Source organism: Cryptomeria japonica, chromosome 8 (genome assembly GCF_030272615.1).
Source record: "Cryptomeria japonica chromosome 8, Sugi_1.0, whole genome shotgun sequence".
Taxonomy (NCBI): Eukaryota; Viridiplantae; Streptophyta; class Pinopsida; order Cupressales; family Cupressaceae; genus Cryptomeria; species Cryptomeria japonica.
The window spans coordinates 476,638,826-476,657,351 of record NC_081412.1 but is presented as its reverse complement, the minus strand read 5'-3'; the positions used below and the strand labels follow the sequence as shown (position 1 = coordinate 476,657,351).

Genomic DNA, 18,526 nt, shown 5'->3' with positions numbered 1-18,526 from the left:
TTGCTATCGTCTCCAAGAGCTGTAAATAAATAAGGGTCGTGTACTCATGTTATGTTGGCTGTGCACTCCATTTGTTTGATGAAATCTTAGCATGCACATTCAATTGATCCTGGTTTGATAATTTCCCAAAGTTTTATTCTTGTTGAAGATCCATATTGGATTATAAGTCTTTCTTATTCTAAGTATGCCCATTGAGGTTATTATGTTCAATGTCTATATGCACATTTTACAAACTTGTTGCTCATATTGTCTTGGATGAACATCCTATAATTGAGCTGAAGAACTCTTGATTGCCACTTACAAAGACACTCAAAGTGCCTTTATGGTGCTGGCTTCTACTTGTTATCTACTCCTATTGACACTTCTAATCTTTTTTCTTTATTAAAGAACATCCAAAATTAAGAAAGTGAAACCATATGTCCTCTACTTTTTGGTCACATTTCTTTATTTGGGATATCCTCCAATAACGAGAAAAGATTAGTGGTAGCAATAGAAGCATATAACAATTAGACGCCAACACCATAATGTCATTTTGAGTGCCTTTGCAACCATCAATCTAGAGTCTTTCAGCTCACTAATAGGAAGCTAACCTAAGACATTCTTTATTTTGAATGTTCTCCAATAATGAGAAATGAGTAGTGGTGGCAATAGAAGTAAAAACTATTAAAAAGGAACTAGCATAAGCCATGATTCCAAGGAAATTCAACTCTTATTATCTTAGATAAAGAATTTTGGTATTTTCACATTTATACGATTGTATCTCGATGTAATTGAATTATTGGAGATATCCACTTGTAGTAGCTAGGAGTACTGTTTAAACTTGCTGAATGAAAGCTTGAAAGCTGTTGTTGAATAGAGGAAAATTACATGCGTGTGTTATAATATTGTCTCTCTGCAAAGTTACCTTTTTGTTCACATTGAAGGTACTGATCAGTAGTGTTTAGTAATACAAATGTCAAGAGGGGAGAAACACCCTGTGACGAAAATGTCTTTGTCTATGGAGTAAGATTTGGATGGATTATTGCAATGCTTGGTTGTTGATTATATATAATTATTAGAAGCCTCCCTGATTTTTTGTAAAATGAGTTTCTTTAACATATTCAACTATTTATCTTTCTATTTTCCTTCATCTTGTCTGCATAAAATTGTCACAAAATTAAACCTGAAAGGGATATGGTAATGAGTTACAAAGACTTTGCACCACTGAGCTAGATGTTTGCAAAATATATGGAATGCACATGTTTGCAGTTGGAATAATGATATGCTATAGGACTGATAATATATTAGGTCCTACTTATCAATATTTCCTCTTGCTGCAATTAATTACATAGTCTAGCAGTCTTCAGTAGAGTAATTTATTCAAATACCTTGAGAGGTGAATTGTGGTATTGCAGGGAGCACTATTCATTATTAGAAGTTTAATTCTCAGATTTTTGTACTAAAACTTGAAAGTCAATTCTATTTGTAGCACTGACAAAGTACATGTAAGTTCATTATTCAAAATTTGTAACATATTTAATTGATTGTACACTTTTTAGTTAATTCTGTCAGGGCTTGGAAAGGCAACTGCGAAGGAAGGAGTGAACAAACCTGAGATGCTTCCTAAGGAATTTACGCCACTTATTGATGTGGCTGGATATTTGTCGCCAAGTCAGGTGAACCTCATTTAGCATGCTCCTTTCTGATTGAGTCAATTTACAACTGCAGGTTGCTTTCACCTTCTGTTATTGATAGTCATAAAAAAATCCTTTAGCAAGGAAGATTAATATTTATAAATGGAAAACAACATCCTTAAAGCATCGTGTATGAAATCGGCTTATTCTATTCAAATATTCTTGGTTGTTTCTGTTTAAAATGCTTACACAATGTTTCCTTATATAAAGGATGCAAATTTGATAAGAATTTTGGAGAAAACTTGGCAAGGACCTTTCCTGGTTGAGTAGATAACAATAAAGGCTTATATTTATATTGTACATGAATTTTATTCTTAGTTACTTATCCAATTGCAATTCTTCTGCTGCAGCTGTGTTACTTGGGAATTCTGAGAACAATGGCAGGGTAATTATTGCTTAACTTCAGGATCTAAAGTTGATGTGCTGTTATGGCTTCAAGTCACCTACATCGTCAATGGGGTCAAACTCCGTATCGACATTTAGGGTACAAATGATAAAAGAGTGTCTAAGACATCTCCCAAATTTCATGCATATAAGCTAAATAAGCTCATTAAACAAGGCATGTAAAAATAAAATAAAGCCAAATCCATCGTTTGAATTAAATTATGGCAATTCATAAAATCCATTATGCGAGACCTAGAGCTTGACAGGCTCCCCATTCAGGATTAGATTGGTTTTAGTCTTAAATCCCTGTCATCATGATATTTATCCTTATGACCTTCAGTCCTAGGTGATATTGACCTAGGTCCTTGAGAATATTATTGGTGAAGGCCTAAAGTTAGATGTTTATTAGTGTAATGTTCCTTCTTGGAATCTCCCTGATCTAGGTCTTAGAATAACAATTTCGGCTTAAGTCTAAGAAGGTAATTTATTTTGAACTTTATGCAAATTATCAAATGTAATACATGGCTCAAAGTAATCCTCGTTTAAGTCCTACAATAATATTAATAATCATTTACAAAGTAAGAAGTTACAATAACATTTAAACTTATAAGTATTAACATTAAACTCCAATTTCATGATTCCATATAACAATGTAGTGTCCTCAACAAATGGATACCTAATTTATGCCCTAAATAGAGTAGAATGAGATTTAGAGATACCTGGTATTCTGAATGAAGCTCTGTAGACAAGTTAGAAATTATAAAATTATAAAATACATGATTGTAACAGATCCTAAGAACTTATTTGAGTAAAGCATGAATTCATTTTAAAAGAACTTAGTCATAGAATAGGAATAGGATAGGATGACCAAGTGTGGTGCCCAATAAACCCTCTATCCTAGGCTCAAGGGCGGCTTAACCCCCTTGACCTCATGTGGCCCATGCCATCAATGAGGTGGCCTACCTAGTGAGGCGTCCTATCACCGTTTTCCTCCACTTGTCATACCTGTCCAATAACCCATGGTTTACATATTCATTCAGCATGATAGAAGGTATAATATCTGTTAAAGTAAGGTGCCCGGGAAGTCTACTCCTCATAGACCCAAGGGCAGCACCTTTGTACCCCCTTGGCCTCATGGGACTCCGGTCTTAAACCATGAGGTGGCATGCCTACAACGTAACCTCAACACCGTTTTCCTTACTGTAACTTCTATCATGTTTAGAATAAACCCTCAGTAATATATCATAATTCAGATCTATCATAACAGATATGAACATAATGTATTATCTATCATGGATCTCCAGAATCTCAACAGTATTCAGTATAAATATGCAGAACATAGGCATGATGGATATGCAGAAATATATATGTATTTACATGCAAAAATAGTCATGACATTGTTACAGAATTAAACATATGTGCACAGGAACTCATACCACTGTATTGTTTATCAAACTGCCTGAAGCGCCTATGTGTTTATTCCATTCCAGGTCTGATCTTCCTCGTTCGATATTTTTCTTCCCAGATCTTTTTATTATGTCCACCTCTTCCGGCATTGTTCGATGCCTTTCCTTTGAGTGGTTGTTATGCTGTATATAAACTCTCAATTTGCATGGAAGGGTATGTCTTTCCAAACGGTCACTATCATTGCAAAGGTGGTGACTCCTCATATCATGTCTTTTGCCTTAACTAATTAATCTGCTGCTGATTATTGCACCTAATCAAGGATTATTAATATTACTTGTTAATGTAAACACAATTCGTATTGTTTCCTTAATCCATTTACTAACATGCTAATGCTGCATTGATGTATGATAAGATCTCTGCCTGGATTGGTATTGCTGCTCTGCAATAATTAAATGTGCCTTTTTCTATAGTGCTTGTTGTTTTTAGATCATTCTATGCATCAGCCTTATATATGTCTTTGTTTGAGTATAGAGACGGCATGTAACTTCATGACAGTTCGAATCTGATCTGATTGATGGTCATGTCACTGGATGCTTTTGATTCCTTTCCTTTATATCTTTCAATGTGAGGGAGAGGTCACACCTCCTCATTATGGATGCCCTTTGGCAAGAGACACACCCTTTGAAAGAGTGCAACTCTTCATTACTTCTGTCCTTTTAAAGGGACTCCTTTCCTTTATATCTTTCAATGTGAGGGAGAGGTCACACCTCCTCATTATGGATGCCCTTTGGCAAGAGACACACCCTTTGAAAGAGTGCAACTCTTCATTACTTCTGTCCTTTTAAAGGGACTCCTTTCCTTTATATCTTTCAATGTGAGGGAGAGGTCACACCTCCTCATTATGGATGCCCTTTGGCAAGAGACACACCCTTTGAAAGAGTGCAACTCTTCATTACTTCTGTCCTTTTAAAGGGACACAAACTTTCACAATCAGATCTGCACTTCTGATTTCCCAGATTATCCCCCTCAAATGAGGTTCTCTTCTCCCCTTTATATCTCATGTTTGAGGGAGTCACAACTTTTATTTCATGTCTTTTGACCTGAGTTACTGATTCGGGTATGGGTACGGATACGAATACATGTATGGATTCGCGGATATGGCAAATTTTTTTTCCTTGGGTACAGGAATGGGTATGGGTATGTCTGTACACACACACACACACACACACACACACACACATAGATATATATATACACACACACACACTTTTGTGTGGATTTCATCTTGTTGGCAAAAATTTTCTGATGAACCAGTCATCATTTACTTCTGTGCTCATGGTTTCTTCATTCTGGAATTTGCTTTTCTCAGAGATCAGGAAAAGATCACGGGAGTTGGTATGTGGGCTTTAAGGAAAATTTTGTGTGTATGCACTCTTGGTATCCATCCTTTGACCCTCATAGAAAATCCTATTCTTTTGATCCGATCTAGATTCGCTTACCTTGCCGTTACAGTAGTGGGGACAGTCAGGTTTATCTTCCCAATTTTTTCAGCAACTTTCTGTGCCTTGCCCCTAAAACAACCTACAAAACCTGCACGACATATGCACAAATCTCTGTGGAACTGGACCTCGCTAAACATCTCCCTAAATAATTTGTTTTAAAGGTTGGAGATAAATCTTGGATACAACTAGTGGATTATGAAAAGTTGAATTTTAGATGGCATATATGCTTTGCTTATGGTCATCAAGCCTCCCATTGTGATAGGAAAAACACACACACACACACACACACACACACACACACACACACACACACACATATATATATATGTATACATATACATATACATATATATATAAACAAAGAAGATATAATAATAATAAAAGATGACTAGTTCTCAACAGATCTGTACTCCTGCAACAGTAATATTGTTTTCAGATGCCTCATCTTTACCAGTCATCATTTATTATTATTATATCTTCTCTGTTTATATACATACATATATAAACAAAGAAGATTTAATAATAATAATGGATGAATATATATATATATTCAAACATTATAGAGTATATCATTGTATAGCTACAAGAAGAGTGAGAAGAGTGATACTCATAAATCCATAATTGCCAATAAATATCAAAAAATAGAATATTTTGATACCCCATTCATAATTTGCAAAAATGAGAATCCTCAAGTTTCAAAATGTCATTACACAATGAAAATTCAAATTATAATTGATTTTAATATTCATGTTCTTCATCAGAAGAGTCAAGGTCAATATCAACGTTTGGTTCAATTTCATTTGAACTACGATCAATTGGATTGCCACTACCACTAGGTGTGTCAAGTGCAGAAGCTGATTCAATTTCATTTTTCAAACATTTGACAAAATGCCAAATCATTAATAACACAAGGAAAGTGATTTCACAAAACATAAGCAAACAGCTGCTACATATGCATAATGTAAATCAACTGAAATCAATCTCAGCATTGTTGATATAAAGTTTACTAACCCTGTGTTCATATGAATAGCTTGCAAATGCAGCTGAAATGATATTTAATTGCTTGCTTGCTGGCATAGTCTGATAAAAAATGCTGTCACAAAGTTGTGGGAGTGAAATTGAGGTTTTAGTTTATGAAACTATGTTTGGGTACGACCCTTGCTACTTCCTGGATGCCTGGGTTCTCTATGGGTTCTTCACAAAAGGACCCATGGAGAACCCAAGTACCTAGGAAGAACCCGAACCATACCAGTACTGAATAGTACTAGTGCTAGGACTTGAGCTAAACTAGAAGAACCCAGTAACTTAGCTTTTGACCCTTCATTAACTTAATTAAAATTTAATTATTTTTCATTATATTCTTTTATATTTTAATTTTAATTTTATTATTATTATTTACCATTAAATTCTATTTCAAAGTGGGGACATTACAATTAGTAAGTACAGTCTAATGTATTGAGAGCCTTGATTAAATTGAATTAGGATGGACACACTAATCACTTTACATGATTATTTATTTAGGCGTTCTTGATTAGACTTGGTCAGTAAATGGTATCTACTTTAATAGTTTAGGTCGTATTGTGGATTTTGAAGCTTAAGACTATTTCACACTTATGTAAGGTTGATTGGCCCATATGTGTCAATTAGTTTTTTGTACAATTGCATTTTTGATTTACAACATTTGTATGCCTTCTCTAGTCACTTTACTTTGAGATGTAACCTCGAGAGGATTTCATTTCTTGTTTGTGTTGTACCCTAAGGATTTGCATGGATCTCATCACATATTTGGGGCCAGTTTGTTGTGCTTCACAGATTGAGTGGCTGAAGGACAGCCAATACATGCTCAAAGGAGATGTAATATTCCAATCATAGGGGCTGCCTTGGTAAGACAATAAAAATCACGTGCAATTATACCAGCTCCTTAACATTTGTTATCGCAGGAAAATATGATTTCACTTTCCCATCTTGAAGTGTCATATGGTCTCCACCACTTTACCAACACCTGTCTTATGTACTGCTGATTTGTTTAAAGCTACGTTACCCGGGGACGCGTCTCCGACCTGAAAACACCCGTCCCCATCCCGGGGACATTTTGGGGACTTGGGGACGGCCAGGGGACGTTTCCCCCCGTCCCCAAATTGTCCTGCATTTTGAGGGGATGTCCCTGAAACGGGGGGACGCTTGCCCTAGCTCTGGGGGACGTCCGTATGTCCCGGGGACGGCTGGGACGTCCCCGATCCGTCCCGGGGACGGCCAGATGTCCCCCATATCTAAGGCCATTAAAAAATATTAAAAAAATAAAAAAAGTATTTTCAATTTTTTTAAATTATTTTTCTAATATAGGCCCCTTATTAATTCAAATTGTTATTAAAAATAAAAAAAATTAAAAGATAACATTAATTAAATTTTAAATTTATTAATTTAATTCATAATTTTGACAATGAAACTATATGGCAGCAGTGTAGCCTTTGGGCATTTTGACACAGAGATTAGAAAATCGCCCAAAAATCGCCAAACTCGGCAAGTCAATAGAAAAATAACACCCAACGCCTTTATTAAAGAATAAGTTTTTTTGGCCTCGTGGGGCGCTGCCCCTCGACCCCGCCCTATATTGCGACAAAGAGCGCGCAAGGGGCGATGCCCCTTGACCCCACCTTGGGGGCGCTGCCCCCAAACCCCTGTTGAAAAATATGGGGGGAAACTGCGTCGATAGAAGTAGGGAAAATTTAACCTCTTTGTTTTGACATTTTGTATGTTATTTCTTTAATATTTATTATGATATGCATATTGACAATGTCAATGAATTGAAATTCTGATTTATGAATGCATAATTGCATATTGTCTATTGAGTATTAACAATGTTGTATGTTCAGAATTTACATTCTAAAATGTTTTCAACTTTTCATAGTATCATACACATGCTATATCCATGTTTTATTGTTTTCATATGAATATAATGTATGTATGCATGCTTTATCCATGTTTTCATATGAACATTTAGAATTTTGAAATTTCCCTATATATTTTAAATTTTTCCTATATTTTATATAGCCGTCCCCCGCCGTCCCCAAATTTGGCAAAAAAATTGCTGTCCCGGAAACGCGTCCCGCCGTCCCCTACCGTCTCCGTCCCGGAAACTCGGGGTAACGTAGGTTTAAAGGGACCTACAAACCCTCTTATTTTGATTTTTCTCCTTGTAATACAAGGCATTTTTCTTTGAAAAATTTCAATAAAAGAAATAGATACTCATTGATGAGCTTTATATCGGAAATTTATAACAGCCATTCCTATTATTCATTGTAAACATTTCCAGTTCATTAGAAATGTTGTCAGCTGTTAGACGGAATGCCTATATAAAATCTTCAGATATTGTCATGAATCTCATGATTATGTGATGAATTTATAATAGTTATAGTTGTTCTAAGCATTACATTCAGAAGTACATAAGACATTGCATGCAAAGTGTTTAACAGAATGCCAACGAGCTAATATTCAGAATTAAATTAGTAATAGTTCCTAGCCTTAATTTAAGCAGATTTGATGACTTCTAGTTCCACTTGACTTGGGCGATTTAGCACAGTGACAAACAGGTCTGCTGTATTATTTGTATTTTCCTTGTGAACAACTGACAAGCTAATGGCTCCACGTCTCCTTTCACTTGGTCGACTAGTTATAAGATTTCAAAATCCATTCAACTCAACCTTTGTAACTACGTTCCCTTTTTGATAGTGTCAATACTTCCACACGTCCCTTTTCCTATTCCTACATGCCTCTTACAAGGTTGGCGACTTAGAAAAACAGCTTTCTCACATTCCACACACTCCACGACATATTTCAAAAATGTCCCACAACCTCAAAAGGAACCAATGAGGTCTCTTTGTTTTCTTCAATCAGCAATTGATTACTGGCAGCTAGGGAAAGAAGACTCCCACTCATATTAGGACTCCTCGAAGGTCAATTTTCTTTGAATGATTATATATTTTATTTAGGGACCACAATAGAATCGGGGAACCTGTTACATTTTCACACATCACACCATTGCAAATGGGGACCCCCTACTTTTTAGGTCCTCTTTGTCTTTTGGCTGTGTTTCTTTGGGTCTTTTTGCAACAATCCCTTCGGTCTCCCCAGTCTGCAAGTGATTGGAATGAAATTTGATCAACTCTGCAAGTCGTTTGAGGAAATTTGGCTAAGTCTAGAGCTTGTTTTGTCCATTTTAGGGTTTTTCCCTTCAAACTTGGATTTGAGGCCTTTCCTTTAGGGTTTTGGAAAAACTGAACATTGCATTGGAATTAGGACCCTTTGAAGAACCCGCTAGTAAGATTTGAGCGAATTCTGAGCAACTTTCTATTTTTATAGGGATTACACTGCCTCTCGGATTCTCATCCTGTTTAGCCCTAATTCTAACATTTTGAAACACTTACTATTTTTGGAAAGTCTATTTTTGGAAGGTTCTTTGTTGGCAGGAGTCCCGACAATGAAGACTGAACAATCCTAAAGAATTGTCTAAATCCAGAAAATTCAAAAAAGCAGGCTAAGTGATAAAAAAGTGGCTAAGTATGGACGCCCATTCTAACAGTGGAAAGCATCGAAAATCTTCTCAGTCTGGCAAAAAATCTCTTCAATTCCAGATATGGCATCCTGATCTGGAAAATGGTCGAAAATTGACTATGGATGAGGAATCAAGCAAAAATCCTTGCCAAGGAAGAAGTGTGCGAGTATGGTTGAGAAATTTCAAAATTCCTTGGCATGCTGGATTTGGCGCTCTAGTCTGGAGTTGGGCACTAGAATGAGGATGATGCCAAGGAAAGTTGGCAAAGTTAAAAATTACATCAGCAAAGTGTTTTGGTGCCCAAGTCAGAGGGGGCGCTAGAATGGGGTGGTGGAGGATTTTTCTTCCACCCCCAAATTTCCTACAGTCAAGTGTTTTAGCACCCAAAAAAGAAGAAGAGCACTCAAGTGAGGGTGTGGAGGAATTTTCCTCCACACCAATTTTTCCTCCTTCATGCCTAATTAGAGCCCAGGTCAGGAGTTAGGCACTAAGTTGGAGGTGCCAAGGAAAAGATGGAAACTTCAAAATTCCTCCCTTACATGGAATCAACGCCCAAGATAGTTGTAGAGCGCTAAATGGAGGTGAGCAAGGAAAATTGCCTAAGACACGAAAATCCTTCACAAAGTGTGTTAGTCGCCCAAGGTCAGGAAAGGATGCCAATTCCAAGGTGCCAAGAAAGGTGACATTTCCTCCTTATCATGGAATTTGCACCCAAGATTGAAAAGATAGATGCCAAGGCAAAGAAAATAGGAGTCAAGGATGAACTAAATAGGAAAATTCCCCTCGCAAATTTTTTTGAAAAATCCATTTTTGGGCATCAAAATTCATCCAAATTTCAAACATTTTACATATTTGGATTCGTGAGATAACTTTCTCTCTCCTAGACCCTAGAACCCTAATTTGAAAAAATTCCTGAAAAATAGGAAAAGGGGAAAATTGATGAAAAATCTTCTCCAAGACACAGAAATTTCAAAACTTCAAGAAAATTCTTCTCGGATTAAATTTTCTCTCCTGAAGTTTTCTTTCTCTAGGGGCTTCTCACCAATTGGCAGTTGGGTCAATGCATGCTGAGGTAATGGAGCATCTTGTGCATGTAACCGTTGCGTTTATGGCATTGTGGCAGATTCCTTTTGCATGCAGCCATCACGTTCAGGAGATGATGGTGCATTTATGGCATCATGGGCGATTTTTTGCATGAGGGAATATTCATTGCATGTTGGGCAAATTAAGTAAAGAATGGTGCATTTAATGCATTTTGGATTCGAATTGTAATGGGCTGGAATTAATTGTATATGGGCATTTATTGTTGATTCCCACCTTATTGCATCATGTGTGGGGGATCTTTTAGGGAAAACCCTAATTAGGGTTTGCATGTAGCCAAGGCATGAAGTCTATATAAGCTGGTGACCCCTTCATTTGTAAAGGGGAGATTTGTATGAAATTGTTGCGATAAGTTTTTGAGATAATTACAATGAAACATTGTTCTCTGATGGTGTCCACTTAAGTTATTTTTTAGAACTTGCATGGTTTCACCTTCCTCACTTAGAGTAGAAGTAGTATAGTGCTTTGATTTCAATGGAGAATGTAATGGTGTTTGATGAATTTCCATGATTCATACTTTTTGCATCTTGTTGATTATAAGTTGTAGTTTAAAGTTAGCCTAAGCCACCAAATTTGTGCTAATTTTGATTGTGAATAGTCATTTGGATTGCGTCGTGCTGGGTATTCAAATGCACTTTCTCAATGTGAAAATCCTTCAACATCCTCAGAAGATTGCACCGGTTCTTGAGGAGTTGTAGTTAAACTTGGCGAAGCAGAGCTTGGTTTATTTGGAATTTGTCCACTAAAGCATTATCCATTGATATCACTGACCTTAGGAGTAGATCTAGATCCTTCTAACCCTTTCCCCTTTAATTTCAGTCCATTCCAGTTTAGTTCATTCGAAGTAGAAGCATCACAAAATTGCTATATCCGATGATGAAGTTCCAGCCACAACAAAGAAGTGAAAGAACGATCCAAATGTAAGTCCCCTTGGATTACCAACATATCACATCAGGCCAACTGAGTCACATCCATTGCATAATTGGAACTTTGGAGTCAATTGTTTGAACTTATTGCAATCTTAGCATACAATTGAACTTTGATCAAGAGAGAGTAAAGTGACCGTTGGGCAACTTTATTCTATGTTAGATGCTGTCATAAAAAACACGTCAACAGGACCCACCTCTTTGTCTTATAGCATTACTCAAGATAGTTGATGGTCTCCTGGATATTGAACTTTGTTCGACGCTACATTCAACTTTGACCAGCGATCTTTTTCCTTCTTTCACTGAGACTAAATTTGCCATCAAAGTTGTATGGGGCTTGTTCCCTTCCTTGCTGCTTGACAACTTTATTTGGGAATTGACCCACACACGAATTCAATACTCACCATGAATTTATACTTACTTTCAGCTTATAGATTCAATTGACCTTTAGACATTCATGCAACATGGCGACCAATGAGATATGCCTTTTTTTTCCTTCTTTTCTTAACAAATTTATTTCTTGCTCGCAAGACTTCTAATAAATTTGATAATAGATTAAGATGGCAAACCTAGAAGATTTATCGATCAAACCCAATCTCTTACTCCATGAACATTCAGCAGTGAAGATGATTCCTGAATGGCACCACTCACAATGAAATTGGGGTGTTTGCCCTCATTTTGAAACCTTTGTAGTGCACTTTTGATCATTGGATCGAACCTCTTTGTTGAAGACAGAGGGTTTTCGTCCTCAGCTTTAGCTTTTCAAGTTTTTGTTTGTCAAGCAACCAATAGGGTTTTTGTCTCGTCGGTAGAAATGTTGCCACAAATACAAACCTCAAAATTGTTAATCTTTTTAATATATCCCTTTCTCTCTTGATCCTTGTTTTGTAGCCTCCCGCAGAACTTTCTGGAAAACAATTTTAAAAATCACTTTTTAAATAATAATTATTTTGCTCCATTAAAGTTACTTAATATTAATTTACTTTTTGGCCCACAAGCTAAAGTCCCTTTATAAAGAAATAATATTATATTCACCACTAATTAAATACAAGTCACTTAAAAATATTAAATTAAGATTGACTTAATTTAACCAATTAAATTATTTTCTTTCTGATCATTGAGGCCAGAAAAGGGACTTTACAGTCCTCCCTTTCCAAAGATTGTTTTTCTCAAACAATCTGATGGTGCATGCCAATACAAGTATCCCAAATGAACTTGCAGAATACTTCACCATATCTTTGTTTCACCATTTTGATATAACTGAATCCTACAAGTCTGTCATTCCCTGTTACATTGTGAAGCAATCCTCCAATCATCTAAATTCCTAGGTCCCAAATCCAAATTGGGATTTTGTCCTTCCCAATGCCAGATGATTTTTGTTGGGCCACTTTGATTAAAACTGGAATACCAATGTGCGAAGTCCCCGTTTTCTTTTCTCATAGCCCAACAAACAAATTATCCTATAGAATCAAATTGAGAAAGCTGCAATATTTGGATTCTTCTGTAGAAGCCATCACTAGAGCTTCTTGAAGGGACATCTACAAGTAGTACATCTAGGTCTACTTGGACCTCCCCTCTTATACCTTTCAGCCCAAAGCTTTCTTTTAATGTTGCGCATATCATATAGGTAGAAGATGGCATTTTATTCTGTCATCACTATTTCCAACATCATTTGTCACATGGATTGAGGTCTTCCCTTGGCCAAATGAGGTGTGTTCCCACAAGCTATAGGTTATGAGACAAAACACCATATTCCTTGCCTTGATCAGATTTGTTATCTTTGCTCCATCTAGTAGGTAGAGTCTGAATACCATTTCATTTTCATATGCCCCATTTACTATGAGATTTTAAGGGAGAAATTACTACTTCAATAAGGACTCAGGCAACTATCTCTCTACTTTTTTCTCATATAGAAAACCCGTGGGGTTTTTCCTCCCCATCTAATAACTGTAGAACCCTCACCAATGGTTCTCATACTTAAAAGAAAACAATACATCAATTAAAAAACTGATTTTGAATGACCCAAAAAAATAGTAAACTAAAATCATAAAAATCTGATTTTGTAAGTTACCTTAAGGATCTTGTCCATGTTTCTGGAAAAAGACTCATAAAAATAGTCTTGACTACCATCTCCCCTTTGGTCATATTTGAATAAGTAGATTCTGTCCCCGTAGTGCTCACAAATATTTGCTATAAGAGATGGTATTGAGGCTACAATAATCTACAAAGTGATTAAATTGGTGGCAAATCAGGGGATACCTGGCCGGAAAAGCTCCATACCATTTCTATGCTCACCTCATCAAATTAAGCACCCAAGGGTGGTTGTAGATGTATTTTGTTATGTCTCTTACATCATTTACCATGATTTTGACCTACAAAAGTTTGTCAATATCCTCAAGGAGTGGATCAATGCAATGAGTGGTACAAGGGCCTCAAAAAAGAGTAAGGTGCCTTTGTAGTTGCCTAATGGTTGACACATATGCTATTGCATTGTCTGCCATAACTTGGACAACATTCTGCATACCAACATCCATGACCATCTTATCCAAAATGTTGCAAAGTGTGTTGGCATATTTTATTCCATTGGAGATGTCAATTGACTTGAAGAACACCAACTAGTCACTTGAAGCCATGATGAACTTAATTAGGGTGTTGTACTTTCCTTATGTCCACTCATTAGACAAAATGGTGCAGCCCCTTTTTCATCAAATCCTCTTTTGTTCCTCCACCAAGACCTCTGTTTGTCTAACATCATCATCCAACAATGACCCACTCAAATCATAAGAGTTCAATGATTTAAACCTTTTTGTGCTACTATCTATGCAGTGACAACTAACTCCCAATAAGAGTTGCTTGCAAATTGGAAGGGTATGCTAATGAAGTATAAAAAATTGGCAATTACCAACCTTGCCTCATTTTGCATGTCTCAGTTCTAGGTGGTACCTTTGAGGGAAGGTTGGGCACCAAGAGTATTATATATGACAAAAAAGCCACAAATATTTGAACATGATGTAAATGCCAACTACTTGATGCAGAAGAACCCTATATCTGTAAGCTAATTCAAGAACTTGTTTCAGATTCAAGAGAAAAATCTATTAAAATAATCATTTCTTTTCTAATTTCGTCTCCTCATGAAGTAAGGAGAGCATTAGCCTCTTGTACAACCTTAGGCTCTACTTTATCACAAAGTTAAACATCTCTTCTAGGAATCCTCACAAGATGAAATTTGAGGTAGTTGATGCCTTCTATCATCTTTTGTCAAAATTAATTAAAAATGATGAATCCACATGTTCCCTTAGGGTTTCATGCTTCCAAGTAGAGTCTATAGCCTTGTCACCAATTCTACTTCTTGATGCTATATCTCAAACATAAATTTTCAAAGTTTCCAACCTATCATAAACCAAAAATCAAAATCAAATGCAAACCTCGGTAGCTAGCCAAACAACAAAAAAATAAAAAAGATTGAATAATAAAACCCTAGAGACAAAACGAAACTTTGAAGAAAAGGAAAAAAGTACGTATATATTTTTCAAAAGTTGCAAAAAAACTTATCCGTTAAGCTCAAAATCACAAAAAATCAGTTCTAGTCACTTGAAATTGCAAGGAATGTTTTCAATCTGTCAAGGAGTAAGAGATAGAAAAGTGAAAATGTGAAAAATGAACTGATTTTGACCTTATCGTGGTAGATAGATATTTTGTGCTAGTTGGTGACTTTTTTAGGTCAGATTCACATTTTACAAAAAAATTGGCCAATTTTTTACAGAAATCTCCACCCTTAATTTTGAGGGCAAGTGACTAGAAGTAGTTTTAACTCATGATAACTTGTGAGTTAGGCAAGTTTTTAATCTACGAGGCGAATAATATTTTTCTTTCACCAAAGCAATTATCAATATACTAAAATGACTAGCTAATCCATTGTTATGTTTTTCCCTTATCAAGTGTTCTTTGAGAGAACTCTTAAGAATACATAGTTAACTTCTTTTAAACAACAAATCATCTTGGGTCAAATAATCCAACCATTTGGTTCTATCTACACTTACTGACGCTTTGCACACTCTCCATGCTTCAACAAATTCAACATCAATTTCATACAAATTCTTCATCCAATCAAATCCAACAACTTCAATTCTCATTTTCACCAACAAATTATGTCTTCTACTTAACACATCAGCTACTCTATTGGATTTACCACTTTCATGTTTCAACATAAATACAATTCATCTGGCATGTCTTTTACTCAACTTACTTTATATAGATATTGCAATACTTGATGATCAGTATACAAAATAAATTCTCTGGATGATAAATAACATCTCCATTTCTTCACTGCTTTTTCAAATGCATAAAATCCTTGATCATAAACAAAATATTTTCCTAGTATCATTCAATTTCTCATCTAAAATATGCAATTGGTCTTCCTTTTTTACTCAGAACAACTCGAATTGTAATTCCACTTGCATCACAGTCAACTTGGAATAACTTTTAAAATTCTGGTAATGTCAAAATTGGGTGTTCTGTCACTTTTTCTTTAGCAGCAAAATTTTTGTTAGCTATGTTGAACTTCCTTTTTATCACCTCTCATGGTCATAGTGATAGGTGCACATATTCCACTAAAATTCCTTGTAAACTTCATCTAAACATTTACTAAGCCATGAAAACTTTTGAAATACTCAGTGGTGTAGTTCTTTGGATCCATCTTCAGTCCACTAGCAGAAATAACAAAACTCAAATACATTGATTCTTTTTTTTTTACTAAATATATTGATTCTTTTATGAAACTATATTTTTCCACATTAATTAACAACTTTTATTCTCTTAACCTTTGCAACTCTAAATCTGATGTGTTCAAAATGCTCTTCCTTATTCTTATTGAAAATAAAAATGTTATCCAAATATAAAATATACTTATCAAGATAAGATTTCAAAACTTCATTCATTAACCTCATAAAAGTGCTAGGTGCATTAGTTAGCCCAAATGGCATAACAAAGCACTTATACAAATATTCCTTTGTCTTAAAAATAATCTTTGATTCATCTGCTTTCATTTTGATATGATAATATCCACTTTTCAAATATATCTTGCTGATATATTTGAGTCCATGCAAACAAACCATAATGTTATCCATCTTTGGCAATGGAAATTTGTATTTGAGAGTCTTTACTATTCACATTGGTTTCTCAGCAGTTAGGATGTGAACAGTATTGTGTATAAAAGTTTTGAAAGTGGAAAATAAGCTTCATTTTCTGTATATTGATGTATCAGGAAAGTAGGATGATAGAGGCAATCTATAATCTTGAAAAGGATACAGGCTTCAAGCTTAGAGTTCTGGCTCAAAATTATCCTGAAACCCCAGGTATGTCATGAAAACAAGTAGCTTACTTTAGGATTGTAATATGTAACCTAGGGTTAGAACAATGATGTTTTGGCCATTACTGCAATGTGTTTCCTGTATTTCAATAATGCATTTCTAATGTTTGTATTGTGATAGCCAGGATTAGCTGTCAGAGACTTTTGGCAGGTTGATGATAACACAATAGTATTTGTTGCAGATCCTACATTTGGTATAAATTTTATTTACAAAGATAGTTTCATCTTTTTGGAATTTGGTATACTTGCTAGCATATTCCTATTGGTTCAATGTTCAGAATACTCATCCAATTTTCAAATCTAGGATATTTTAGTGTAGCTGGGTCATTTTTTGTTGATTTCTGAATGCTTCTGGGCATTATGATTGATTCCCCAAATAAATCTTGATTCTTTTCATTACACAACAAAAATGTGTCTACTGAATTTCTGGGGTTTCTGAGACAAGACACTTCCTTTTTGTGCTTTAGATAAAGATATATCAATCTCGTGTCATGCAGGCAACATATTGAATTTTAATGTTGGGGCATCAGTTGATTTGGACATTCCTCGCAGCTTTTGGAGCCGGTTGGCTGGAAAATATGGGAACATTTTTTATTGGAGAGAAAATGTGAGAATGTGGCATAAGAGTTTGATAAAAAATTATTTGCATATTCTTGACATCTTCAGTGGAATATTAATTTTTTATTTTTTTTATTAATGAAGCAAGCAGCAAAAACTTTGAAGGAATCACTTATTTATATTTATATTCTTTTAAATATTTAATATACTGGTTCAAATTATTTCCAGACTACAGATATTGGCAGATTAGAAAACCAATAAATGTTGCTTCTTATCTGTGAATTTAAATGCTTTAAGAGTATTGATTTCATTATCCAGATTTTGAAGGAATTAGATTTCCTTTATCCTAAGAAGTTTCTTTCACTGGAGGAATTTTAAATCAGAAAATTTAATTGTCTTTTCAAATGTGTTATTTTGCCTATTAAACTTGACATGTGTAACTAATGACTGAGCAGGGAGAGGATGCATCCATAGAAGCTGCAGTTTCAGCAATCAACAGTTGCTTGAGGGAACCTCTAGGTCCAAATGCCTGCTCTGAGATCAAGTAAAGCTGGCACTGAGTGATTACTTTGGTACTCAAGGAACGATAGTGCTTGGGAAGCTCTCATTAGTGGGCTTGATTGGGTTTGCATGCCAAAAAATTCACCAAATTGTAAGGCCTGTCCAAAGATGCACTTCAATCATAAGCATTTTCTTTTTCACTTATTCCTTTCCCAACAAAATTCACATTTAGTGGAATTTGCAGTACTTGTTTCTTTCTTTTCTTGTTATATAAGCTATATTAATTTGTGTTTTTCAGGGTTATCAAAGTTAGATTATAGCTTTCTAATAAATATCATGTAGGTCAGCATCAAAAGCAGGCGATTTAAGTATCCATGTTTAGGAAATTCGAAATACATGTTATTATACAAGGAATGTGAAAAACCAAATCTGAACTAGATCATGGTATCTAAGATGTGGCTTTGATATATTGGAAAGAAGCCATAATTACATTCCTATAGGTCATCATGAGATGAATTGGGGCTGCAACTATATAAGACAATATTTCTTAAAAT

The 18,526-nt window shown here is 35.4% G+C and overlaps 1 protein-coding gene across 4 annotated transcripts in view; it reads left to right on the top strand.

Moving 5' to 3' along the window:
• LOC131043760 (thylakoid lumenal 15.0 kDa protein 2, chloroplastic) overlaps positions 1–18,265 on the top strand; it is a 99,513-nt gene extending 81,248 nt beyond the window's left edge. Inside the window, exons 2-6 of one of the 4 annotated variants that reach the window (XM_057976997.2) lie at positions 1,552–1,655; positions 16,809–16,899; positions 17,039–17,107; positions 17,411–17,520; positions 17,927–18,265. In XM_057976997.2, the coding sequence (XP_057832980.2) occupies positions 1,552–1,655; positions 16,809–16,899; positions 17,039–17,107; positions 17,411–17,520; positions 17,927–18,019 (467 nt within the window). In that variant the 3' untranslated portion in view covers positions 18,020–18,265. Of the gene's footprint in view, positions 1–1,538; positions 1,656–16,808; positions 16,900–17,038; positions 17,108–17,410; positions 17,521–17,926 lie in introns of all 4 variants that reach the window. The other 3 variants (XM_057977000.2, XM_057976999.2, XM_057976998.2) reach the window with 3 other exon arrangements.
• Positions 18,266–18,526: the final 261 nt, after the last annotated feature.